Source organism: Antechinus flavipes, chromosome 1, assembly GCF_016432865.1.
Source record: "Antechinus flavipes isolate AdamAnt ecotype Samford, QLD, Australia chromosome 1, AdamAnt_v2, whole genome shotgun sequence".
Lineage (NCBI taxonomy): Eukaryota > Metazoa > Chordata > Mammalia > Dasyuromorphia > Dasyuridae > Antechinus > Antechinus flavipes.
Window position 1 is genome coordinate 316,081,547 of NC_067398.1, and position 26,877 is coordinate 316,108,423.

Here is a 26,877-nt window from a genome sequence, read left to right on the forward strand (position 1 = left end):
TATAATCTAACATCATACATTTAATATTTAAGACTTTTTTTTTATCATCATCCTCACCAAAATACTATGGCATCAACTGCTTAGGGAGATCTGAATTAGCCATTAAATGTGGAAGATATCTTTGAGTAAAATCAGAAATCTAGCTTTTGTAACTATATTGTTATAGGGAAGGCTAGTGGACATCAAGGATGACCAGCTTCCCAGAAATCATGTCATTCTTTGAACTGAAATTCTGTCTCTGTTGGAATCTTTACAAACTACTAACTAATTAGAGTTGATCTGATCTTACAAGAAGATGTTTTGGGCCAGAACCTGAAACAAGGTACTAAGTAGAACTAATTAGTACAATGCTTGTGTTTACACCTTTACTCATTGGAGTTCACAAGTATGCCAGATTCACAAAGTAAACCTTGTAACTTTGTTACAAAGAATTCACACCTCCCTTAAAGCTCTTAGGGCCAGAGAGCACTATGGGAGAAAACCCATAATCCCATTCTCTCAGTAGAGTCAGATATAAGACCAGTGAAGAGAGATCTATTCCAGAATATATTTTCCATTTGGTGGCAGAAGAAGAGTTTTCAGAGGAAGAAGGTACGAGTTGAGAGTTCAGAGGACAACCAGATTCATCTTCATCTCACACCACTGTGGTAGGTGGCTGGACTCCTGCACCTCCCCCACTGAGACCAAGCTGGTCTGAAAGACTCACAAGAAAGCTAGCCGAGCCCCAAGTGAAGGAGACAAGAGATTCATTCCATCTTTGTGCTGGCTGGAGGCAGAAGAAAGTAGAGGCAGAAGCAAAGGACAAAACTGCAAGAGCTCTTGAAATCAAGGAGAGAGAGAGGCCTCTAAGTTAACCGAGCTATATTGGAAATAATAAAAGATCTGAACTTTTATCAACTGGCTGCATTTTGAGAAGAAAAAGATCACAACATGTCTCTTCTTCCTTCTTAACTATACTGTACTCTCAACACACATGGCTAATTTCTGGCTCTATTTAGCTGAAGCAACTAAAGCTATTAGGACTGTGGTTTTGAATCCTCCCCCCAAAACCCTTTTTGACACGGTGTCTAGATGCTCTGTTCTGGCAACTATTTTTCTTTTCTTTCTTAGCCTGTGCACAAGCAAATCACAAGCATATTTTTTCTAAAGAGTGTTTATTAATAAGAGAAAATAATTTCTAAAGACATATTAGTAAGGTTTAAAGAAATCAAATACAAATATATACAAATACAAATATGAAAAAGGATTCTTGGGCACACTATCTAGTTTTACTAGCTAACACTATTTGGCCCATTTTGATTTACTTGGGGCCCCAGAGCTCTTGTTTCTTTTTTGAATGCAAAAGAAAATGGTATTTCTCTGATTTTGCACACAAACATCCACACACATATCTGGGTTGTGATTCTAAGGCCCATTTTCATTCATTTCAGTCAGTATACCTTGTGAATGGAGTGCTTTTCCTACCCTTAATCACTACTAAAGTAACTGCCTCTTTATTTCATTTTGAATGTAGGCTAAATTGGCAACTATTATGAATCTAGTTGAGATATATTAACCTACATGCAAAGATAGTACATAATCCCTGGAGGAAAGGGTATGGGGGGAGAAAAGGGAAAACAGGTGGAGAAACACTATTACCTAAAAAGTCAAAAAGATTCTACATTTCCCCATTTTCGATGAAATTCTATTTTTAACAACTGTCATATATAGCCAGGCCTATTCTAAAATGCTTATATGGGGATTCCCATCATGAATGAGTGCAACTGGTTATGGCAGTCATCCCTTTCCTACTCTTCTGTGTTTTTACTGGTAATGACCATGAGGCTTAGAAAAATAAAAAACAGCAACTTTTTTAATTGAAGCTTTTTATTTTCAAAACTCATGGATGGATAATTTTTTGACATTGACCCTTGCAAAACCTTGTGTTCCAATTTTTCCTCCCTCCCCCACTCCTTCCTCTAGATGGCATGTAATCCAATATATGTTAAACTTGGTAAAAATATACAAAATAGCATCTTTAAGAAAAGGTTTCAAATTCATATTATATATACAGTAGAATTCAGTTTAAAGGTAAAGTCTCTCAGTTCCCTATTCAATGTAGAATTACTTAATAAATCAGTTTTATGTATTATGTGGCTCAATAGATTAGATCTCAAGGACAATATTGATGGTCAGACTCTAGTGTTCTCTGTCTTTTCAAACTTTAAGTTCATTCATTTCATGTTTGGTATTATCTCTGTAAGTACGTTTAGTAATATTAAGATTGTATCATCCCTAATAATTTGGAATTCATGGCTGGATTGGGGCTAAAAGGCCCCACTAATGTTGGCCACAAGTAATAGTAATATGTAAGCTACTTTTTGATTATAAATGGCTTTATGTAAATCATCTTCTTTGATTCTCACAGCAACCCCAAGATGTTAAGTTAAGAAATAAACTTACCATTTGAAAAATCTAAACCTAGAGAAATTAAGTAAATGATAAATTATACAAAAAGTAAGTCATATTGTATTTTTATAACTATAGGAGTAAGTGGGGATAGTTTTTTCCCTAGATTTTGCCTATAAATTTGGATAAAACAGTGTTCCTACAAGCAATTAAATGCATTCTTTTGCTTTTTTTAAAAAAAATGCTGTAATAATATTCACTTGGTTTACTTTGTCTATAATATTTCTTTGGCTATTTTTTATTTGGGAGCATTTTGGATAAAGAAGAAAAGAAAGAATAAAGGAAAGAAAATAGCAATGAGAAGGACAAGAGCTAATGAAGTAAACTGAAGATGACAGTAATTAGAGGACAAAGAACAAAGTAGAAGAGGGGAAGAGGAAGGAAGAATAAAAATAAAAGAAGAGCAGGAATTAGAATCAGCAAATGCAGTGGTGCCAGTGTCTGAGGGGTGTCTGAGGCTTGATTGGACCCAGGCAGCTGTAGCTTTGTCAGGGTTTAGAAGAGCACTCAGCAGCTCTTTCCCCCTTATTTTGTCTTCCTTTTAGGACAGTTCCTTTAGGCTGGGTGCCTTTTTTGGAACATGCAGAAATTGCTTGAATTTGGGACCTGACAGAGGTAGGAGGTGGAGGTAAGAGCCTCTAATAGAGTAGATTTAAAAACCAAGGAAAAATGACTTTGGTGCAAGGAAAAATATGGAGGAAACCATAGAGGATACTTATTATTGTCATCTACACTGCTGTGCAGTCCCGCTGTATACTTTTGCAGTTTTCAGTCTTCTAAAGTAATTGTAACTCCACCAAAAGCTAAAAAATACACAGAAAATTTGACTTGTAGTTGCTTATTAATGACAAACTACTAATCAAATGAAGTTATCAAAAGTATTTTCACATTCTGTTTTTTATTTAGGAGCTTCAGTTAAGGACAGAGCAACAAGAAAAGATGCTAAAAATGAAATCTGAGGAGTTTGATGCATTTAGGAGGAGAAAACAAAAGAGTCCATTTGGAAATATAGACCAGCTCCAGGTATGTCCATTAAACTTTTATCTGGTTAATTGGTTTGGTTGTTGTGGTTGTTGTTGTTGTTGTTTGTCTTACCAATTTGAAGATGTTAAGTAGAGATGAAAATTATATTCAACTTAAAATCTGAAAATTCTGGGTGTGCTATTTACTTGCATTTAGCAAGTAAAATTCTGTCATTTACCCAGAAACTTTTTGGACAGCTAAAAAAAATTTTTAATACTTAGAAAAAAGCTCTTCCCATCTCTGGAGATAGATGTTTATTTGAATAGGATTTTTGTATATAAATGGGAACAATATGTTATAATCACCAAAATAAACTTAATTTTATTTATTTCAGTACAAAGATGAATGCACATTAGAAGTCAGAACTATGCATTTCCAGGGTGTTTAGTCAGACAGCATACTTTGCATGTCTTTTGTATTAATGTTTTTATGTATGACAAAGGATTTCAAAGGCTTTTTTTTCCCTGAAAATTGAAGTAATTTCAAATGAAAAATACAAAACATTTCCAAGCTCAAGTTCACAAGGGTATTTGTAAAATTATTTCCAATGGGAAATACTTAAAATAAAAACTTAGAATGGCCTATCTATTCAAGTTTTATGAACAGAGTTTTAAACATATATAAAGCTTAAGTATGTTTTTTCTTCTGTTCTTAAAATTATATATATATATTTATATGTGTATACACACACACACACACACACACACACACACATATGTCTTGCATAAAAGTAGGCATTTGGCAAAAATGTACTCTGAGATCTCAGTTTGATTGGTTCAAAGACCCAAGGTCTCCCATTGGTGACTTTGCAAACTCACCCTCTCTTAAAATTCACGTGCATGTCATGGTATCACCTCCCTTATGTCATGGTCCTCTTCAAGAACAAAGTAAAACAAGAAGAATGCTCAGGTACTTATTTTATTAGTACATTTCATAGGTATAGTTATTCTTCAGATAGTCCCAGTGCTTAGAAGTCCATCTCCTACTTTCTTTTGATTTAGAACATAGGTGGTCATGACCTCCCTGACTTCTCAAGGTGGTGAGAACCCCCCCCCAAAAGAAGGTGATCATGCCTTCCCTGACTGCTCAAAAAAGAAGTGAAAACACCATAAAAAGAAGGTGGTTACACACTCCCTGACTTCTCAGGAAGGAAGATGAAAACACCAAAGGAAATGGGAAATCAAATCAGATTAGTGGGTTTCTAAAGGGGCTCACTTGAAACAGGTATACATAAATCCATCAATATGGGAGGTATTATACATAATTACATAAATTATATAAGCACATAGCAATATAACACAGGCTTAGTAGTGATGTAACAAATAACATGAATCATCATGAGAATTTATACATGTCCATAAGTCCTAGAAATAATCCAAAAGGAGTCCATTGTTCATTAGTTCATGTGCCAGGAATCCAATAGTTCCTGTGAGCTTTGAAGTACTGCAATAGTTTCATCAATAATTTTTCATCTCAAGGAATACAATGATTCTTGCTGATTTTCAAAAACTGAAACAGTCTCATCTTATGTTAGGGAATCCAATGAATTCCTGAAGATTTAAAAAGATCTTTTAACAGTCTTATTGTCAGCCATGTTCTTTCAGTGTCATATGTTTCTTAAATCTCCTTTGTTTTGAGGTTTTTCTGCTTTTCTGTCTCTCTCCAGGTGCTCGTTGCCCCCCATCTGTTTCCTTCTCTATCTGTAGGAACACAAGCAAACCTTGTCTCCCAGGCAGTTAACCTATCTAATTCCCTTCTATTTACCACTTTTGGGATTTCTCCTCATCATCTGGCAATTACATTGGAGCTGTTTGCACTGGACACTGCCCTGTTGGGTTAAAAGGCCTGTATTCTCCCCAACTGTAATCTCTTTCTGCCATGTAATTACTTTTAGGCTGATTGATCACATCAGAGTCCTGACCTTCTAAAGACTCTCTAGGTATAACCTCAGCTGCCATCATGCCCCACCTGTCTTTTGATTGATATCTTGGGGCTGGGCTCCACCTCTCATTTCCTTGAGTCAATCTGCATTCTGAGGCCCAGTGGAAGCCTCGGTTGCATTTTGGACATGGGGTTTTGGGTTTTCTCTCAGTCTGTCCTCTCACTCTATCTCTGTATCTACACTGAGCTCTAAGATGTCCAACTTTTCCACACTGAAAATATCGACGAATTTCCCTAGAAGTCCCTTGCCAAGAGGGACCCTGTCTTCCCATGTTCATCATAGTTTGGATATAATAAGCATTTGTGCCCACTGTGGCACAGTGTCTTATGATCTCCTCTGAAGGAGCATCTTTGTCTAGTCCCCCATATAATTCTTTTGCAAACCTCATTGGCATTTTCCTTAGCCAGATGTCTGGTCATTATTTCTGTAGCTGCATTATCTCCAATGGTTCTTGTTACAGCTGTTTGCAAATATCCCACAAAATCTGCAAAAGGTTCCTTGGGACCTTGCTCTATTTTTGTGAAGGCTTTACTTCCACCTTTCTGTCCAGGGAGAGAACTCCAAGCTTTTATTGCAGCCTTAGAAATTTACTCATATACTGGTATGGGATAATAAATCTGTTCTGAATTCTCTGCATACTGACCTTCACCCGCTAGTTGGTCAAAAGCGATTTGTACAATAGCTCCTGTTTGACTATTGCATTGCGCTTGAATTCTACATAATTTGTGATACTCCGAAAGCCACAATAAATTTTGTCCCATTTCTAAACATGTCCTAGATATGGATTTCCAGTCATTTGAGGTTAAGAGTTCATAAGACAAATTAAATAGTAATATCTTAACATAAGATGATGTAGCCCCATAAAGAGTGCAACCCTTTTTCAAGTCCTTAATTTTTTCCAAATTAAAAGGAGTGTATCTTCTCCCTTTTTGACCTGAAGAGTCAAGCTTTTCAATCACAGGATATTCATTTGATAAAATTAGATATATCTTCTCCTTCATTTTTTGCCTTAAATTAATGCCTTTTCTAATCTTGTCATATTCTGCTTCACGAGAGATGCTGATTCTGTTTCTGCCTCTCCCCCTCCTCTTTCTCCCTCCACCCATAAAAGGTTAATTGAGGGGGGAGGGTCATGAGATGTGGAATGATCTAATTTCTCCTGCTGTGAAAAGTATCACATTCAAAATTGTACTTAACTCCATTCTTATCTGATTCTTCCTCCTTTCACCTAGTTTAGTTGGCACTTCCCCTTCCTGCTCTTTCTACTTTTTCCTTATTCTAACACTTATATAATTTCCTAAAGCCAGTTGTATTAAATTGTATGTATTAAGTATGTCTTTGAAAATTGAATCAGGTCCATTTTTATTGCAGAATTGACAAAGATCCTCTCCTTCTAATTTCCACTCCATTGAATTTGGATTAGAATTGTAGTATTCACCTAGTTGCTCTCCTACTAATTTCCACTCATCTAGATCCAGTTCTTTTTCCATAGAGAACCAAGGATATGACATACTTTTCCCCCAATAATAAGACACTTCTTATTATTTTTTTGGACAGAAAAACCACCAGAGGGCTTATTTTCAGGGGAGGGCTTATTTTAATGAACATTGACAGCAATTTTAATAAACAGGTAAATGTGAACAAAAAAAAGTACCTTTATTCAATAATGATCATGTCATCTTCTTCAACAACATCGTTATAAGTGTCCATACCCTGAATTTTGTCCTGGATGTCTTGCGCCTCTATTTCCTTCAGAAGAAGTGGACCCAATCTGTAATGTCCAGCAATATAGCTCTCCTTAAATGAACATGTCTTGTCCAGGTAACCTGCTCGTAGTGCCTTGGCAACACAGCTGTCAGTAATTTTATCCCATGACTTCTTCATCCAAGTCACAACTTCTTGCAGACAGGGCTTCACAAAGTTTCCACGCTGATTTCTTTCCATTCTATTTTCAATGTAGTCATTGACTTCCATGTGCAAATGGTCCTTGAATGGCTTGTTTATTGCAATATCAAGGGTGTGGAGATAGGCAGTCATTCCTGCAGGAATCATTGCTTGGTCTATTCTTCTCTCTGCAAGGAAGTTCTTCATTTCTTTAGCGTGGTGAGTGCTAGCTGAGTTCTTCTTTTATCCTCCATGATGCCCCCTGAGTTCTTCTTTTATCCTCCATCATGCCCCCTCCCTCCTGCTTACATACCAGGTTTTTATGTTGTCCTGCCTCAGCTCTCCTCCGCGGCACTGCTCTCAATGGCGCCAGCAAGCAAATCACTGGGGAAGAACAGGATGACGCGCTCACTGCTGCAGCTCTGATTGGATGCAGCTCAGAGCGCGGCATGCATTACACCCGGGGGGGGGGGGGAGGGGGAGAAGGAGGAAGGGACGGTGCATACAGAGGATACCGTAATGTAGCGTGTAGCGCAGGGGATCACCTTCACTACAGCAGCAATCTCAATAGGGCTTATTTTCGGGGGAGGGCTTATTTTAGAGGAATCTCACACAGTAAGGGGAGGGGTTATTTTCAGGATAGGTCTTATTATCAGGGAAACACGGTATGTACTTAACAGTTTCTAAAAGTTCAGTGATCTGCTCCAGAATTATAATCAAACGTTGGCTTTTCATAACCTTGACAAAGCTCTCTAAATATTTTCCTTGAACTGGAAAAGCAGGCTGTTTTCTAAACATCTGTTCCATTTTAACTGAAATACTATTTTAGTTCTTTAACAAAATTTCTTTAGCACTCACCCTAATTTCTGGTTTGAGAAGACTTTTTCATTGCATTCAGGATCAGAGGCTTTTCCACTGAGAATCAGAGTCTTATCAGTCCCATGTTCAGAGTGCCAAAATGTGGTGTTCTCTTTTTTTATATAATGGTTCTCTGGGAGCAAGAGGTTTTCTGGCGGCAGCCTTAGTTTCAGTTCAGAGTAATAATCATTCCAAATGCAGCCAGGTATTAAAAGTTCAGATCTTTTTATTGCTTCCTCCAAAATAGCCCGGTTAATTTTCTTAGAAACCTATCTCTCTGCTTGGTTCCAAGAGCTCTTGCAGCTTCTCTGCCAACTTCTGCCTCCAGCTCAACTCCGACGCCTGGCTTCTCAATCTCCAACTGATGCTTCTCTCTCAGTCTTTTCAACTGACCTCTCCTGACTGAGCTCAGCTATTTTTATGCTCTTGTAAAGGTGTAAACTCAAAGGTTGATTCCTCCTCTGAGAGTGGGATCATAGGAAATGTGAATTTGAATATCACATACTGAACCCTGAAATCTCCCAAATGTGTGAACTAATGTGTGAGCTAATGTGTGAACTCTTGTTCTATCAATATTAGTGACAACACCTTGTAAGGATTTACTCTAATGTGTGAACCAATAAGCATTGTATCCATTCCATTGAGTTAACACTAGGATTCTAACATCCATCAAAGAAGCTTCTACCATATGTCCAGAGGACAGTGTGGTCCTCTGCAAATTTTATTTGAGAAACCTGAAATTTAAACTTGGACTACTACTGCAATGCTAAAACATTTCTTACAAGCTTACACTAGCCATAAGAAATGCCAGATATTTACCAAATATGTTTTATTGATAGCTCTTCTCTTTATATTCTAATTATTTCTGAGGGGAAAACCAAGAGCCCTACCCCTCTAGACTGAATCCTTGCATATAACAAAGAAAAATAGTTAAGCAAACATACCCAGTATATTGACTGCATCTGAGGGTTTGTACTTCTGCCTGGTTAAGCCCTTCCTTGTTGCCACAGGGAGGGAAATGTTTCATTATCTGATCTCTAATATTTTAGTTACTCTGAATTTGACTTCCTTATAGTGATTTTTACAGTGTTAGCTTATTTGTTTCCATTCTTATGGCTGTGTAATTTTACTCTGCTTCATAAGCTTATTTGTTTCCATTTTTTGGCTGTGTAATTTTACTCTGCTTCATAAGTTTACACATATCTTGAGGCAGCTAGGTGGGTGGTACAGTGGATAGAGCACCAGACCCAGAGTCAGGAAGACCTGAGTTCAAATGTGGCCTCAAGATTTTGGGGAAGTCATTTAACCTTTTGGCTCAGTTTTCTTATTTGTTACATAGGAATAATAATAGTATGTTTCCCAGGATTGTTGTTGTGAGGATCAAGCTCTTAATATAGGACCTGGCACATAGTAGGTGCCATATAAATGTTGCAACTTTTGTTATTATCATTGTCTCCCCATATTTTTTCCAATCTTTCAAATGCACAATTTTATCAAACCAGACTCTGAAAATTATTAGCTATGTGACAGTGAGCAAATCACTTAACGTCTGCCTGCCTCAGTTTTCTCATTTGTAATATTGGGATAATAACTACCTTCCATGATTGTTTTGAGGATCAAATAAGATAACTTTATAGCTTTTTAGCACAGGGCCTGGCACATGTTAAGTGCTATTTAAATGTTAACTTATTACCACTGCATTATAATATTCCATTAATTCATATACCACAATTATTGAAACTATATCTCACTTTCTCCCAGTTCTTTGCTTGTTACAAAGAATGCTGAAATGCCATATTATTTCCAAAAAGAAAAAATATGGTACAATAAAAAGCTCATAATTATTTTACATTATAATTTTACCATATACAGATGAAACATATAACATCCAAATACAAGCTCAAATAATACAGAATGTTTTGATGTACAACAAGCTCCTAACATTTTTTTAAAATTGTAAGAAGAATTTTTTAGAAATGTGAACTTTTGAAGTTCTTAATTTTGACAAAAACCTTATGAACAAAAAATATGAATAAGAATTTCCCTGAAATGATGCTAATCAGTGATGAACAGAAATTTTTCATCAAAGATTCCCACTTATGCCAATGGCAGGAAAACAATTTATGCTGCACCCACTAGATAATGCTTTTCAGAAAGAAATGACCAACCCTACTTGTGAGTAGTAGGAAGGGATGTCACTTCAGGGCTGAAGTGAAATTTAACCCTTGAATAGTTTGTAACAAAAGAAGAAATTATTTCTGGCAACTTCTCTGGAGGAAATTCTAATTCTGACACCTGATTTATTAAGGATATAAACACTACTTGAAATTGTTTTAGCAAGTGGGATATAAACCAATTTTGACTAAAATTTTTATTAGTATTTGATAATGATCAAGTGATCATAGGCTATGATTGGGAATTGGACTTAGTTCTAAATTTAGAATTTCTAAAATCCTTTTCTTAAAATACTTGAAGGTAGGGGCTTATATTCCAGAGAGATCTTAAAGAAGGGAAAGGGACCTATATGTGCAAGAATGTTTGTGGCAGCCCTCTTTGTAGTGGCCAGAAACTGGAAACTGAGTGGATGCCCATCAACTGGAGAATGGCTGAATAAATTGTGGTATATGAATATTATGAAATATTATTGTTTGGTAAGAAATGACCAACAGGATGATTTCAGAAAGTCCTGGAGAGACTTACATGAACTGATGCTGAGTGAAATGAGCAGGACCAGGAGATCATTATATACTTCAACAATAATACTGTAATATGATCAATTTTGATGGATCTGGCCATCTTCAGCAATGAGATGAACCAAATCAGTTCCAATGGAGCAGTAATGAACTGAACCAGCTATACCCAGTGAAAGAACTCTGGGAGATGACTATGAACCATTACATAGAATTCCCAATCCCTCTATTTTTGTCCACCTGCATTTTTGATTTTCTTCACAGGCTAATTGTACACTATTTCAGAGTCTGATTCTTTTTGTACAGCAAAATAATTATTTGGACATGTATACTTATTTTGTATTTAATTTATTACTTTAACATATTTAATATGTATTGGTCCATCCTGCCATCTAGGGGAGGAAGGTGAGGGGAAGGAGGGGAAAAATTGGAACAAAAGGTTTGGCAATTGTCAATGCTATAAAATTACCCATGCATATAACTTGTAATAAAAAGCTATTTAAAAAAAAATACTTGAAGTAGAAGGGAAGTTATCACACAAAGATCCTGGATTTGTATTCATTTGGGAAGAGGGGAACATTATAGTATTTAGCTTGAAATTTCTCCATGCTGGGAAAATTTTTCCATTATTAATTACAAAAGAGTCAGTCCCTTCAATTTATAAAAAACCTGCAAGCCACAATATGTCTAAGAAAAGTTATTTTAAAAGAAAAAACATGTTAAATGAAAATATTTGACATATATAACTTATATTAATTCCAATATATCACAGTTTTTCACATTTATTATAAATTTGTCAACAGGATCATTTCCATATTTAAGATCAAAAGAGAATTCTACATAAAACTGTGAACATCTATTATGCATAGCTTGTTTTTTAAAAGTTTATAATAAATTTAATGGAGTCATTCCAATATTGGGTTATTTGAATGTGCTCTCCTCTGTGTATTTTATAATTGTTATATTGCAATTCTTTTATTTTCTTATTTTTTAGTATTGATAGTACTATCCCCTGTAAAGGGTTGAAACTATGAAAAGGTGCACTTGAATCAGACAACCAAGCACTTAAGGCTAATTACTTATTTGACAATGACTCTATTAGCATGTGTGTTTGGAAAAATGGTCTTTCTCACTGTTTGGTGCTGCCTCAATATTTGGAGTTAAGATAATCATAGGCAAGGATTAGAGGGTGGGGTGACAGAGATCAGGGACTCACTTGGTGGCAGGACAAGAGGGAGAAAGGTGGAGATTCTGGACTCCAGAATCAAGAAGAGATCTTTTGCAAAACTCCTGGCAGTTTGCCTGCTTCTTTAACTTCTCCCTCTAAAGACCATGGACTTTTACTTATCCTGACTCTGGCTGATCCTCAGATCTCCAGGGAGCTAATTTGGACCTAACAATCCCCTAATAATTCTTACCCCGCCCCCAAAATAGATACTCTTCCTTGTAACAAGTATATTCAAACAGAATGGACCTACATGTTCACTGGCCATGTTAAAACAACATAGACTTCATTGTTTCTCTATATAGAAGTGGTGGAGGAAGAAGGTTTACTTCATTTTGGGTCTGGAGTCATTGTTATTCATTGCATTGAGAGTTCTTAAGTCTTCCAAAGTCATCTTTTAAAAACTATAGTCATATAAATTATTTCCTGGTTCTGTTCACTTCATTCTGCATCATTTCATACAAATCTTCCAAAGTTTCTCTTAATTGGCTAGCCTGTTTTACATTCATATTTGCTTTGTGCCAGGCACTGTGATAATCCCTAGGAATATAAATACAAAAAAGAGTCCTTTGCCCTCAAGGAATGTACAGATTAATAAGAGAAGACAATATACAAAAGAATATAACCTAGTTTGGGGATATAGTTTTAAATTATTTTCCAAAATGACTGGATCCATTCACAGTTCCACTGGTAAGTGCATTTTTGTGTCTCTTCTTCCAGAGTTTCTTCAACAATTGGCATTTTCCTTATATGCTACTCTGCTAGGTATGAAGGGAAAATCTCAAGAGTTATTTTAATTTTAATTTCTATTATTATTAATGATTTGAAATATTTCATTATTATTAATTATTTGGATTTCATTTATAACTTGCATTTTTTCTTTTCAAAGCTGCCCATTCATATACATTGACTTCTTATGTTTTAGAAAATGGATCTTGTTCTGATATATCTTAATTAATTCTCTATATGTCTTGGGATATCAGATCTTTTATCAAAACATCTGCTTTCCAATGGGACCAGACATAAATTAGATATAATCTGTAGACTGCAAGTTTCTTTGTCTGTATGCAACAAGGGCTGGAACTCTCCTTTCTTTGACAAACCCTAGAAACTCATCAGGCCTTTAGGTGGGGATCTTTAGAAGTCCAAGGATAGGCAGGGACCAAAGTAACACAGCCTTGGAACTCTCCAAGGTCCCTAGAACATTATCTTGAGATACCATAGAAGATCTTGAATTGCTTCTGAACTTTAAAGATACCAGTTGCCTTAACTCTGAAAGGTATCGGTCAAGTTTAAAACATAAGTGACCAAGGATCAGCTCAAGACAGGCTAAACACCTCACCTTAAACATAGCAGTGGACAAAATCTAATCTTTGTACAGAACCTTAATTCAAAAAAGTGAGATTAATAAAAGAGAAAACATTATCCTGAATCAAAAAATAATATAGATCTAGAGATCCCTCAAAAGAAGTAGCAGTGAATAGTTTCATATCAATTGCAGGCAGTGATTCAAAGCGGGGAAAAATGTATTTTCTGTAAGTACCAAGTGAATATTCAGAATTAAATTATATTAAAAAATTAAATGAGAACTGGTGGAAAAAATCAGGAGATTAGCTTAGTGATAAATTTTAATTAAGTAAAGGATTTCTTGTGAAACAGAAACAGAATGACTTCATGAGACAAAAATATTAGAATAAAATTTTTAAAAATTTTAAATAGAATAAAAGGTGTAAGATATATGATCTCAAAAACAGTTAAATAGAAAACAGATCAAGGAGAGATAACTTAAGAAACATTTCAACTCCCTGAAAACCATAAATTAAATAAAACTGGACACAGTATTTTAAGAAATCTTGAGATGATACATGCCAATGAAAATTGGCCAGATCTTTTAAATTCTACCAAAGAAAGTGAAAATAGAAAGAATCTCTTGAAAGGAACTTCAAAAGGAAAAGCCCCCAAAATGTTGCTGTCCAAAACCTCCCACATCAAAGGAAAAAAAAATGTGACAAGCATCTAGAAAAGAAGTTCAAGTGCTAACAAACCACAATTAGGATCATAGAAGATCTTGTATCTTATACTATAAAGGAATATGATATTCCAAAAGAAAAAAGAGATAGCCTTATAACCAAGAATAATTTATCCTGTAAAGCTGAGCATAATCATACAGAGGGAAAATGGATCTTTTATGTAATTGAAGACATTCAAACATTTCTGATGAAATGCCCAGAGCTGACTAGGAACTCTAAAATAGACATACTAAGACTTAGTTGAGCGAAATTTGAAAGGTACATTTATTTGAGTAGTTAGATAGAGCTGTATGGTAATATAGCTATATGTTCTTTCTCATTTTAATGGGAGAAAAGAAAGTCTATTTAGAACTTTTAGTGCCTTCAGAGATCCTTAAAGAGGATTGTTGTTGTTGCCTCTTGGTCTCCTTGTATCATCCTCTCACAAGAGGAGATCCATTCTGGGTTGGATCACCAGCAGCCACTATGAAGTGGCTCCCATGTATTCCAACAAGTTATGGTATATGAATGTAATAGAATATTACTGTTCAATAAAAAACCATCACCAGAATGATTTCAGAAAGGCCTGGAGAGACTTACATGAACTGAAGTGAGTAGAACTAAGAGAATACTGAACACAGTAACAATAAGATTATGTGATGATCAACTGTGATGGACGTGGCACATCCACGAAACAACAACAAAAAATACTCCAGAGGTCCTAAGGATAGATTGTGTTGAAGAAAACTAATAAAATAGTTATTTTTCAAAATACATGCAAATAAAATTTTCAAAATTCACCCTTGCAAAACCTTGTGTTCCATATTTTTCTTTTTCCCTTCCTCCCTTCATCTTCCCCTAGATAGCAAGTAATCCAATATAGGTCAAACATGTGCAATTCTTTTAAACATATTTCACATTTATCATGTTGCACAAGAAAAATCTAATTAAAAAGGAAAAAATGTGAGAAAAGCTACCAATCAACAACAAAAAGCTAAAAATTCTATGTTGTGATCCATATGAGGATAAAGGACTATGACTCAGTCCTCATAGTCTCTCTGAGTGAAGATGGCTCTCTCCATCACAAGTCTATTATAATTAGCCTGAATCATCTGTTGAAAAGTGCCACGTCCATCACAGTTGATCATCACATAATCTTATTGTTACTGTGTTCAGTGTTCTCTTAGTTCTACTCACTTCAGTTCATGTAAGTCTCTCCAGGCCTTTCTGAAATCATTCTGGTGATGGTTTTTTATTGAACAGTAATATTCTATTACATTCATATACCATAACTTGTTGGAATACATGGGAGCCACTTCATAGTGGCTGCTGGTGATCCAACCCAGAATGGATCTCCTCTTGTGAGAGGATGATACAAGGAGACCAAGAGGCAGTGGCTGAGTGGCTGTTCTCTGACCTCTCTAACTGAGAGCCCGTTGTATTGTCTGACCCCTCTCCTCTTCCCTCTGCCTCCAATTTATCTCATTCCCAGTCCTCAACACCTGTGTGAGCAAAGGCTGTCCTGCACCTCCTTCAGATACTATGATCCAGAACTGTGGAGGCTCTTGGAGAACTGACCTGTCCCTTAACAATAACTTATTCAGCCATTCTCTAACTGATGGGCATCCACTAAGTTTCCAGTTTCTTGCCACTACAAAAAGGCCTGTTACAAATATTTTTGCACAGATGAGTCTTTTCTCTTTTTAAAGATCTCTTTGACATACAGTAGAGAACACTACTGGATCAAAGGGTTTGCATAGTTTGATAACCCTTTGGGCATAGTTCCAAATTGCTTTCCAGAATGATTGGATAAATTCACAACTCCACCAACAACGTATTAGTGTCCCAGTTTTCCTACATCCCCTCCAACATTTATCATTGCCTTTTCCTGTCAAGAAAAATTCTAGAATAGATTAAATAGATGGTTTGTAAGCATTTATAAAATGTAGTCATCTCCAGGAGTCAACCAACATGGATTTACTAAGAATGTATAATGACAAATTAACTACATTTCTTCATTGGATAATAGAGGGGATGCCATAGGTGACTGTATTTTGATTTCCACAAAACAAATGGCCCTATAAAATCCTTAGAGACACAATGTTAGTTGAAGAAGCTGCTTGAATAACTATTTAAGAGAATGCAATTTTACTGTTAATCTAAAATGATTGCATTAGCAGAGCATTATTTGTGACATGCAGGTCACAACCTCTATAGGTGAATCTTGAGTTTGACAAATTAAGAGAATCAGTAAAAAAGTTAATCACTCCTATTGCACTAGAAATAAAAAAAAGGTTTCCTCTTTTCTCCAAGCTTCATTTCTCAGGATACCTATTGACTAGAGGCTCAAATAGTGATCATCAATAAAACCTCCTAATTCTCTCATTATCTCCCAGTAGTGTGAACAGTATAGTGGTTGAGCTTCATGTCTTTACTACCAGATAGAGTGCCTGCAGATCATCAGTAGCTCAGATTACTGCTTTTTGTACTGTAGGGATATGTATGAGCTGTATTAAATCCACTCTCAGTTGATGCATTACGTTCCCAGGAAACCTAAAATTTTGATGTGATATTAAGGTTCAGTCAGGGACTCCAATCTGATCAACACAGTTGAACTTAATGATTGTCTAGAACTTTAAGGAATTATTGGCCACAAATCTTTGGAGGAAGTTTAACTTGCCATCTGTGTCATCTACAGGACACTGGGTCTCTACATGAAGAAAAAGAATGGTGGAATCCAACTTTGCCATGACTAAAGCAATCTTTTGCTTTTAGCTAATATCATTCACCATAAAACTTAAGCCTTCGAATCATTTGTGGCGTGCCTTGGTTTTCACCATGCTGGACTTTCTAGGGCTCTGTCTCTACTCCAGGACTATTGCCAAAAGAGTGACTGGAAAATACATTCAATAATATGAGTAAAAGTACTTTGAATTACCCTATCAGTCACTTTTTAGTAATTTGTGAATATTATCTTCTAAGACATGCAAGAATTGGTGCTGGAATAATTATTAAGTACTACACCAAAGTAACATTGTTATCTTTACACAGCCGTGGTGATAATTGTCCTTCGTTCTCGAAGAGGACCAAATTTAACATTACTTTGTTAGAGTCAAATTCAGTTAAACTGGCTGAATAGACAATACGAGCTTGGAGTGTTCTGCCACAGTAGTCCGTGTGAACATTTGGGGTGATCCCTCTAACTTTGTGCATCTTACGTTTCTTCTGAGTTAATCAGTTCTGCTTTGCTCATGAGGGCACATCATTCTAGGCAGTCCTGTGCCAGTGTCTCCCATTGATTCTAAAGTTAAGTAAATATCTTAAGAATGTCCTTGTATCTCTTTTTCTGACTACCTTGTGAGTGCATCCTCTGTGTGAGTTGACCATAAAATATGTGAGAGAGGTGTTTGACTGACTACCAAAACTGAAGGTCTATAGAGCCCTTGTACTGACCTCATTGTTGCATGCCTGTAAAACCTGGACAATATACTAGTACCATGCCAGGAAACTGAATTGCTTCCATTTGAATTGTCTTAGGAAGATTCTGTAGATCACCTGGCAGGATAAGATACATGACACTGAGGTCCTTTCTAGAACTAAACAGCCAAGCAATCCAAACTCTACTGCAGAGAGCACAACTCCATTGGGCTGGACACATTATTTGAATGCCAAATATATAGACAATGTGCACCATATCTAGTTAATAGGAACACATGCTGATGTGATTCTGCAAGTACTAATTGTAGATAAAGTTGGAAAAATAAATTTAGCTAAATGTAGCCTAATTTAGGAAGAGCTGAAATTTTTAGATCACATGCTATACTATTAGAGTTTCTACTCTAGCAGTGATAACTGCTACAAATCTCTTCCAAACTTCATGAGATTCTGGTCTTCAGTAGCCTTGAACTCTGTTACAGACTTGTCTCTATTTCAGGGCATTCTCAAGTTATGGTGGTGGACACTGACTAAAACCAATCATTTCTCTACCTGCAACTGTTGAAGAAAATAGCACGTAGCTTCATGATTTATTTAGCCATCATACCTCCAGCTGAGAGCCATAATTAATTTTCTATTTATTGTGAACATATAGACTTTAAGCATCTACTATATGCCAGGCACTGTGCTAAGCAAAGTGATACAAAGAAAGATGTAAAAAAAATTAGCCTATGCTCCCAAGAAGCTCACAGTTTAATAGGGGAGACAATATAAGACAACAAAGTACAAAAAAGATAAGTGGGATAAGTGGAAATAATGGAAGGCACTAGTGCATTATATAATGCGTGACTGGAAAAAATTTCTTACAGAAGATGTAGCTTTAGCTAAGACTTAAAGGAATTTAAAGGAACTTGGCTTTTTTTCTCTACTGTATGTATATCAGGCTCCATCTCTACTGTGTTTCAGGCATCCATCCATCCACTCTGTCCCCAACTCAACAGCCAGATAGAGGGAACCAGTTTTGTTACCACTAGAATAATTGACTCACTTTATGAAAGTTTTTATTATTTTAATCATTATTGTCAATTTGTCATTATTGTCGAAACTGACAATAACTTTATTGACACTGTCTTTAAATAATTCCATCAATGCTCCCATTCAGAAAACACTACTTATTCAAACTATAGATTCCATTTGCAATTATTGACATCCTTCATGATTTACCAGTCTTCAGTCAACTGTGACTTCAAAGGCTTGGAAACAGTCCAGGCACTTAAAAGACCATCATAAGACTGCAGGCTATATATAAATATACTACTGGATCCTCAAAGATTAATGACTGGCTTTGGTTATTAATCAATCATAAAATACCTTGCCAATTTCACTTTCTGGAAATTGGAAGATCAGAACACTGATCTTGTCCTAATCACTCAAGTAGTAAGCTTGCTGATTTTCAGATACGGCTCCTTCACACTGTGCCAGATGTATTTGGTCTATTAGTTATTGTGACTAAATAAAGTTATTTTGTCTTATTTAAAGAATATAAAACCTTGAAGTCTACATTCATTAGTTTTCTACAGTAGTAATTGATGGCCAAGGAGGGAGTTGATGGTTAAGAAAGCACTGGATTCCAATGTCACTGGGAGGCAACTCCAATACTTTGTGGATTGGAAAAGTTATAAGGCTTCCTCCCGGACATACAATACTAGATATTTTTTCCATCTCTGATACTCACATAATTATTTTATGATCTAAGGGGTTGTAGGGTAGAGTTCTCAGAAAGAAGAGTATAGTATTGGGGCCTACTTGCCACAGATGTAGAAGAAAAGCATGGGCATAGTCAGGCAAAGGTAACAATGTGTGTTATATATAATACAAGGAACTCAAGATTTGTATAAATCTTACTTCATAGCAGTGATAGATTCTAATATTTTATTACCTGATAGGAATCGAGAATGCTACTGGTTCTATTTCTTGTTCCTTGAATCTCCCCTGACATGCAGTCCTTACTGTTTTTCCTTCTAGATGAACCTCAGGTGATAATCCAGCTTCTGAGATACCACCTTTTGAGTTGCCAAGCTTACAAACAACATCTCAACCCCACAACTCAGGCCCAAGGGGTCCACAATTTAAAGTTTCATATTCCTACTGCTAAAATTTCTTAATTCTGGAGAGCAACTGAGCTCTTTGTTTTAGAGAATATTTTAATTTTCATGGTTCTTTTATGTTGACCTATTTTAAATGGACAGGGATTTTCTTATGATAATTTGCTATTAATAACAATGAAAATAAGAACATAATATTTTAAAATTAACTTTATTTTTTTAAATAATAGCTTTTTATTTTCAAAATATGTACAAAGATAGTTTTTAACATTTACCCTTGCAAAAAATCTTGTGTTTCAAATTTTTCTCCCTATTCCCTCCCCTAGACAGCAAGTAATTTAATAATTTAATATATCTTAAACATGTGCAATTCTTCTATATGTATTTCCACGTTTATCCACATATGAAGTAGTTAAGCTGCACAAAAAAAAAATTAGATTACAAAGGAAAAAATGAGAAAGAAACAAAAAAAGGTGAAAATACTATTTGTGGTCCATATTCAGCTCCCATAGTACATTTTCTGGATTGTAAATGGTTCTCTTCAACACAAATCTAGTGGAATTGCCTTAAATCACCTCATTGTTGAAAAGAGCCACATAAGAACTAACATTTAAGTATATAAAATTTTTATCCCTTTAACTTAAAGATTAATTTATCTTTATGTCTATTTTTGAATGATTCTAATTTTTTTTTTTTTGGTATGACATTTGGGATGAAGTGACTTGCCAGTTGAACTCTGGTCTTCCTGATTCCAGAGCTGGTGCTCTCTCCATTGCACCATCTAGCTGCCTAATTCCTTTTAAATAAAAATGTATTAACTAGAGCACTACCATTTTATAATTCTATAAAATAATTCTTATTGGTGACACTTAAAACTTTTTTTATGATGCCAGACATTTGAATTTATGCTGCCATGTGGATTCAGATTTACTTTTGTCATCTACCATTATACAGGTGAAAGTTGAAACAGTTAACATGTCTCTGGATTTTAATACAGAAACTGGACGAACAAAAGAAGTGGTTAGATGAGGAAGTAGAAAGAGTTCTTCATCAACATCAAGAATTAGCCGAGCTGGAAGAAGACTTAAAGCAAAGAGAGGCAATTGTTTCTAAGAAGGAAGCATTGTTACAAGAGAAGAGCCACTTGGAAAACAAGAAGTTACGATCTAGTCAGGTACCTAGCTCTAGTTTGAGAGTTGTGTAAAATGTCTCTTCTCTTAGAAGTGAGTCATCGTACCATAAAGAATGAAAGGAATAAAATTTTCATGTTCTCAATTTTTTTTTTTTTGCCATTTATTAAATAGCAAATGGCCCAGTTTTTCAAGACAAAAATTTATAAGCAAACTTGTGAAATATGTATAATGTTCTAGTAGGTTAGTAGTTTGGCTGCTGAACTGTCATGGAAGTTAAACTAATCCCATTAGTTTCATAGTGAACATTGGTTGTTGGATAAAAGACAGTTGAAAATATAGCACAGAAATAACTACTGTCATCACCTATCAGGACTCTTTATCATTCTCTTTCCTAAGCTGATATTTCATGGGAACCTATCAAATCCAGAAAGGTTTTCATTTTGTAATTAATAAAATGTCGAGGGCTTTTTCAGAAATTTTTGTTTAAGGCTCACCATTTGAAGTAGTTAAAGGGAATGTTTTTATAAATAGCTATAACTCTTAACTTGATTTCATCTAATACCCATATAAAATGGAAACACAACTTTCAGATTTAGTTTTGCAACATTTTTATTAATATTAATATATAGTTTGAATTAATAACTTTTTGAGGGGTGGGATGGGGGGTTGTGTCTTTTAGGCTTTAAACAAAGATAGTTTGAAAATATCAACTCGCCTGAACTTGTTGGACCAAGAGTTGGCTAATAAAAGCATGCAGCTCCAGAGCATTCCAGCTGAGGAGCAAATAAAGATTTCAGAAGAAGTCCAGGCTCTTCAGAAAGAAAAAGATCAGCTACAAAGAAGAAGAAATAGTGTCGATGAGAAACTTAAAAATGGTAGAATGTTATCCCCTGAAGTAAGTCAATATTCACTGGAACTGGAAGTGCTGTACTAATGCCTAACTTGAATAATTCCTCTGTCTCTGTCAGGTAAACATAAAATCTGGTAAATTTTAAAATTCATTGGAATCTCCAACTGTAATGAATTCATCAAGTGAAATCAATTTAATACAGTAAAGCATGATTGTACACATATTGTGGAGTCCTCACTGTTAGAGCTTTATGGACATAGCTCTTGGCTGGCATTGCTAACTAAGCACAGTAGGGCTAACGCGTTTTCCACAGGCAAAAGTCACAAGCTTGTGTTCAGTATTATGTCCAACCATTTGCACATAATCAAATAACTTTTAGGTAAAAATCTTTTTTTATGGATTGCATTCCCTTGTTTCCTTAAACATTATCATAGAAATTATCTAGCTTATTGGCTTCCCAATTCCCAAGCTTCTCAAAATTTTTAATTGTTGATAATGAATTCATTTATCAGAAAATCAGAAATGACTTTTTTGCAGTAGAAATTTCTTCAGAAATATTTAGTGTCTGTATCCAGTCATAATTGAAAGACAAGAAATCCAAGAGAAATTGAACAGCTTAGAAGAACGATTCATGAGAAATTGAACAGTTTAGAAGAATGATTCATGGGGAGGCTTTTGGGCTTTGTTATGGAGGACTATGGGAAACCAAGGGAAGGGAGAAGCATATATATGGTATAGAAGATATGCCAGATTGAAACAAGTTAAGATCATCTTTATTTGGTAGCAATGTGGAAACAGACTGATTGGGAAGTAGCTTCTGAAATACTTTAGGTTCACAGTGATCTACCATATATGGCTTTTGAAACCATACAACTTTTCTGTGCAGAATTGAATAACACTATCAAATTAGATCTCCCTGCTATTGAAAATTAATAGGTGGAAGAGCATAAGAGAGAAGAATTAACAAAATAAGCATTTACTAAACACCTTCATGCCCATGGAAGAATCAAAAGCAAGTTATAAAACATAGTCCTCTCCCTGAAAGAGCTTCCAGTCTACCCTCCCTAAATCTAAATAAATGGATAATGATTCAAATGATAAATTAGTGCCTAGAAGCCTAGAAATATATAGGAAAGCAATGATTATAGGGCATTAAACCAGATCTTAAATCAGATAAAAGGCTTGACTTTGTGGAGAAGAATCTGCACATGGCAAATTTAGGTAGGGGAAAAGATATACAGTAATGAGAAAGACACATCATACACAAAGACATACTAAAAGTTTATGTATAAGATATAACATTTGAAGAAGGGGCAATAATGTAGCATTAATAGGAGGGGCATGATGGATGGATTGATGTGGGAAGAGAATCATTTGATGGGGGACCTTGAATATTAAGCTAATTTCATTCATTATCGTCTATTGAATAGTGTCATTTTCTTAAAACTCTTAAGGCAGGCAAAGTTCAAAATGGAAAAGGTAGAAGGGAGGCAGTATTGTGTAAGAAAGAAGAGCTACATCATTTTCTTGATAGGAAGCAACCCAGAATTTGTTTTACATTTTGCTTGAGCTCCTTTCACTCTCTGAGGCTTTATTTATAACTGTATTCTAATTATGATATAGTTATGCTAGAAGATGATACCCATTATTTTCTTAGGATGTCAATTCTGCCATATAAACTGGCCAGCTGAAGATAATAAATCATGTGCTCAAATGCTTTAATATATGAGGCTATCACCACCACCACCAATATGCCTAGACATAGATTGTCTAAATTCAGAGCATGCTTTTTCTCAAAATAAAACTTTAACACTTATAAGATTCCTGGTTGAATGGCTTCATGTGAATAATAAAAACTCTGGTTATCTCTTCTGGTATATAGGATATCTAACCGTTTGGACATCATCAGATAAGTCCTCTTAAAGTTCAAATTGTACAAGTATTTGAACTTAGATATATGACTACTTTATGTGTATACATCTCTTTGGTAAATTTCCATGAGTTTTTAAAAATCACAACTTACATCTATTTGTTGAAGCTTCTTCTCCCTCCTTTGGGTCAAGGTATACTCAACAACTTCACACATTTTAAATCTATAGAACCTTGCATTATAACCAGCGTTATCCCAAGACTGCTTTGTGGCCTAGATTTGGATCCTACTTTTAACCCTTGTATGGTCTTGGAAGAAATCATTTCACCTTTTGGGCCTTATTTGTAAAATGAAGATTATTATCATGTAGCTTCTAGCTTTACCTACTATGTTGTTTAAAAGCTTAGAAGTGTTTTTAGTTGAACCTGTTACATTAACCCAAGTAAAAAATTTGACCTTTCCCATGAAATAATGTGCATTAAAAATACAAAAGATTTTTGTATTCTTAGCTCATTTGGATATATGTATACCATGTTCCATGGGATTTAGGAATATAGTTGATTGCATTAAAAAAAAAAAAAACAGTTCATTCTTGGTAAATTTTAAAAAATATTTTCTGATAATATTTTGTTTCCTATGGGATCATTTTTCAAATCTCTATGTTAAATTTAAGTGACTCTCAGAAAAAATGTTTTCAAAACTAAACAGTGTTGTAAGGGGGGGAAGTGTATCTTATTCAAATATCTATTAGGATAAATTATCATGTATTTTTCCTCTGAATTTCTAGTATAAAGTTCTAGATGTCAGCATATCTTTTCCCAGATTGATCAAAAATATTCCAAATTCTTCTGAGACATAAATTTTTCCTCTCTCCACCCCACCTCATATACACATATACATATACACTGTCAAACAATCTGTTATCATCAGAAAAGCTTGGAGTAGAAATTTCTAACTTGTGTTATTTCAAAGATATATCAGGACAGTTGTCAGAAACTTCTAAGACAATGATGACTGTCAAAAGTTTCCTTTTGTTACCATAAAATTCATTCTCATTTCTTTTCCCATTATATCCTAAAGATTAAAAAAAGCCCAATCTTTTATTATATAAGTCCTTATTGAAGTGCATGGCAACTGATCCCATCACTTTCTGGCAAATAAAGCAAAAAGAAGTCATATATTTTATATTCTTGGGCTCACTGCCAATATCAGCTGCAGTTATGAAATTAAAAGATGTGTGCTCTTTGGAAAGAAAGCTGTGGCAAATCTGAATAATATGTTAAAGAGCCAGAGACATCATCTTGCCGACAAAGATATACATATTATAGTCAGGACCATGATTTTTCTAGTAGTAATGTATGGCTGTGAGCTATAGAATCATGGTGTTAGAGAAGACTTTTGAGAGTCCTTTGGACAATAAGAAGATCAAATCAGTCAGTATTTAAAGAAATTAATTCAGACTACTGAACAAAAAGAATACTGAAGCTGAAATACTTTGGTCACCTAATGAGAACCTGATGTTGGTAAAGATTGAAGGCAAAAAGGAAAAGGGAGCAGCAAAGGATGAAATGATAGTGTCATGGAAGCAGCAAACATGAGCTTGAAAAGACTTTGGGAGACAGTGAAGGATAGAAGGTCTTGGCTTATTACGATCCATGAGATGGTCATAAAGAATCAGACACAATTGAATAAACGAGCAGCTGCTTTCTCTTCTTTCCTTTCAAAATGTTTCCTTTGCTTTCTACTTATTAATATTCTACTTAGCTATTTTTGTTTTACCTTTTTCATAGTATGATCTGATCCAAATCCCACTGCAGAAAAAAAGGATATGGACTTTAATTTAGTTGTTCTACAAGGCAGAAGGGGCCATAGTGCTAAACCTATTAGGAGAAACTAGAGGTGTTGGTGAGTGCTCTAGTTATCAGATATTTTCCGTAGCATATAGAGTGGGGATGCTTTGCTGTGTTAGTGAGACTGTGATGAGGCCCAACTATAGAGCATTTTCATTTGAAATTCAGTAGTTCCTATTGTGTTTATTCTCTAGGAAGAACATCTTCTTTTCCAGCTTGAAGAAGGGATTGAAGCACTGGAAGCTGCAATTGATTACAAAAATGAAAGCATCCAGAGTCGTCAGCATTCACTTAGAGCCTCATTCCATATCCTGACCCAGAGTGAGGCAAATATTATGGAAAAACTGATTTGCCTGACTCCTGCTGAGATCAGAGCTATCCTTTACAAATACTTCAACAAGGTTTGTTTTTTAAGTGACTGAACATTAACTGCAATTAATTTTTAATTGCATAGTTTATGCAAAGAAACATCAAATTTAATTTGAATTTTTTTTTTCAAAAAAGTTAAAAAAGTCTATCAATCAAAAGCCTAATAGCCCTTACCTTGGCTACAAATTTAAGCATTGCTTCACAATGAAATCAAGGTCCCTTCCCCCACATTTGTCCAGATTAAGCTGTTAAATGTGCTAAATTTGTAAGCTCTTTACATATTTCCTATGTTTAGCCAAATTGATATTAAGGTGATATTGTGGGCTTCTTGGAAATATGTATCAAAGGATGTATATAATAACCTTTGTCCATTACTGTATATTTGTTGGCTCTTTTCTAGTAAAATAAAACCCCACAGATTTGGACTTTTAAATTTGAATTAATGATAAAATACTGCACTTCATCAGATTCTTGCTTGCTCTTCCTCCTATTAGGTAGACATTAGGATGAGATTTCAAAGTTGCATATATTATAGAAACAATAGTAATATGTTTTATCTTTATTTGAATATATGTAATAATCTTACTCTTTTATTTTATGTTATTGAATAATGTTCTTAGTAAATTCAAAAAAAAGCATTTTCTACGTACCTCAATGTTTAAAATTCCCATTTTATTTGTCCTTTTCTTACAAGGGCGAATTAATTAATATTGTTTAGAATAAAGCCAAGTAACATGCAAAAAATACTTAAGGGAATTTAAAATAAAACTTCAGATTTGACAAAATTATGATTTCTCTTAACAAATGTAATGATGAAAGTTTAAATGTTGTTATAGAAAGTAATTATACTAAAAAGATTCTAATAACGAATAATAGCCTAGAAAAGCTTAGTAGCAAATGAGTATCAATTAGTCTTTTATTTTGCTATATAGCCTTAGTAAAAGGAGAGTTAACAACTCCCATCCAATCACAGGTATTAATATTCCTTATATTACCACTCATAAATCCAAAAGGGGTCCATGAAAGGAAGAAATCTTTTTTTTTTTCTGGAAAGATGTTATTCTTTTATGACAAGAGAATAAGAGACACATTCACTAAAGTTATTCTGTGATGCTTCATGAAAGCATGGCAATGACACCATAGTGCTGCCCAGTGACAATTTGAATGACAGGTTTGCCCAATCTGA

General features: G+C 35.0%; 1 protein-coding gene across 4 annotated transcripts in view; it reads left to right on the forward strand.

Moving 5' to 3' along the window:
* The window catches only part of KIF27 (kinesin family member 27), a 127,882-nt gene that overhangs the window by 76,883 nt on the left and 24,122 nt on the right, over nucleotides 1–26,877 (forward strand). For all 4 annotated transcript variants that reach the window (XM_051966279.1, XM_051966287.1, XM_051966294.1 and 1 more), the window contains 4 exons: nucleotides 3,355–3,471; nucleotides 20,617–20,793; nucleotides 21,432–21,647; nucleotides 25,517–25,723. In XM_051966279.1, coding sequence (XP_051822239.1) covers nucleotides 3,355–3,471; nucleotides 20,617–20,793; nucleotides 21,432–21,647; nucleotides 25,517–25,723 — 717 coding nt within the window. The remainder of the gene's footprint in view (nucleotides 1–3,354; nucleotides 3,472–20,616; nucleotides 20,794–21,431; nucleotides 21,648–25,516; nucleotides 25,724–26,877) is intronic.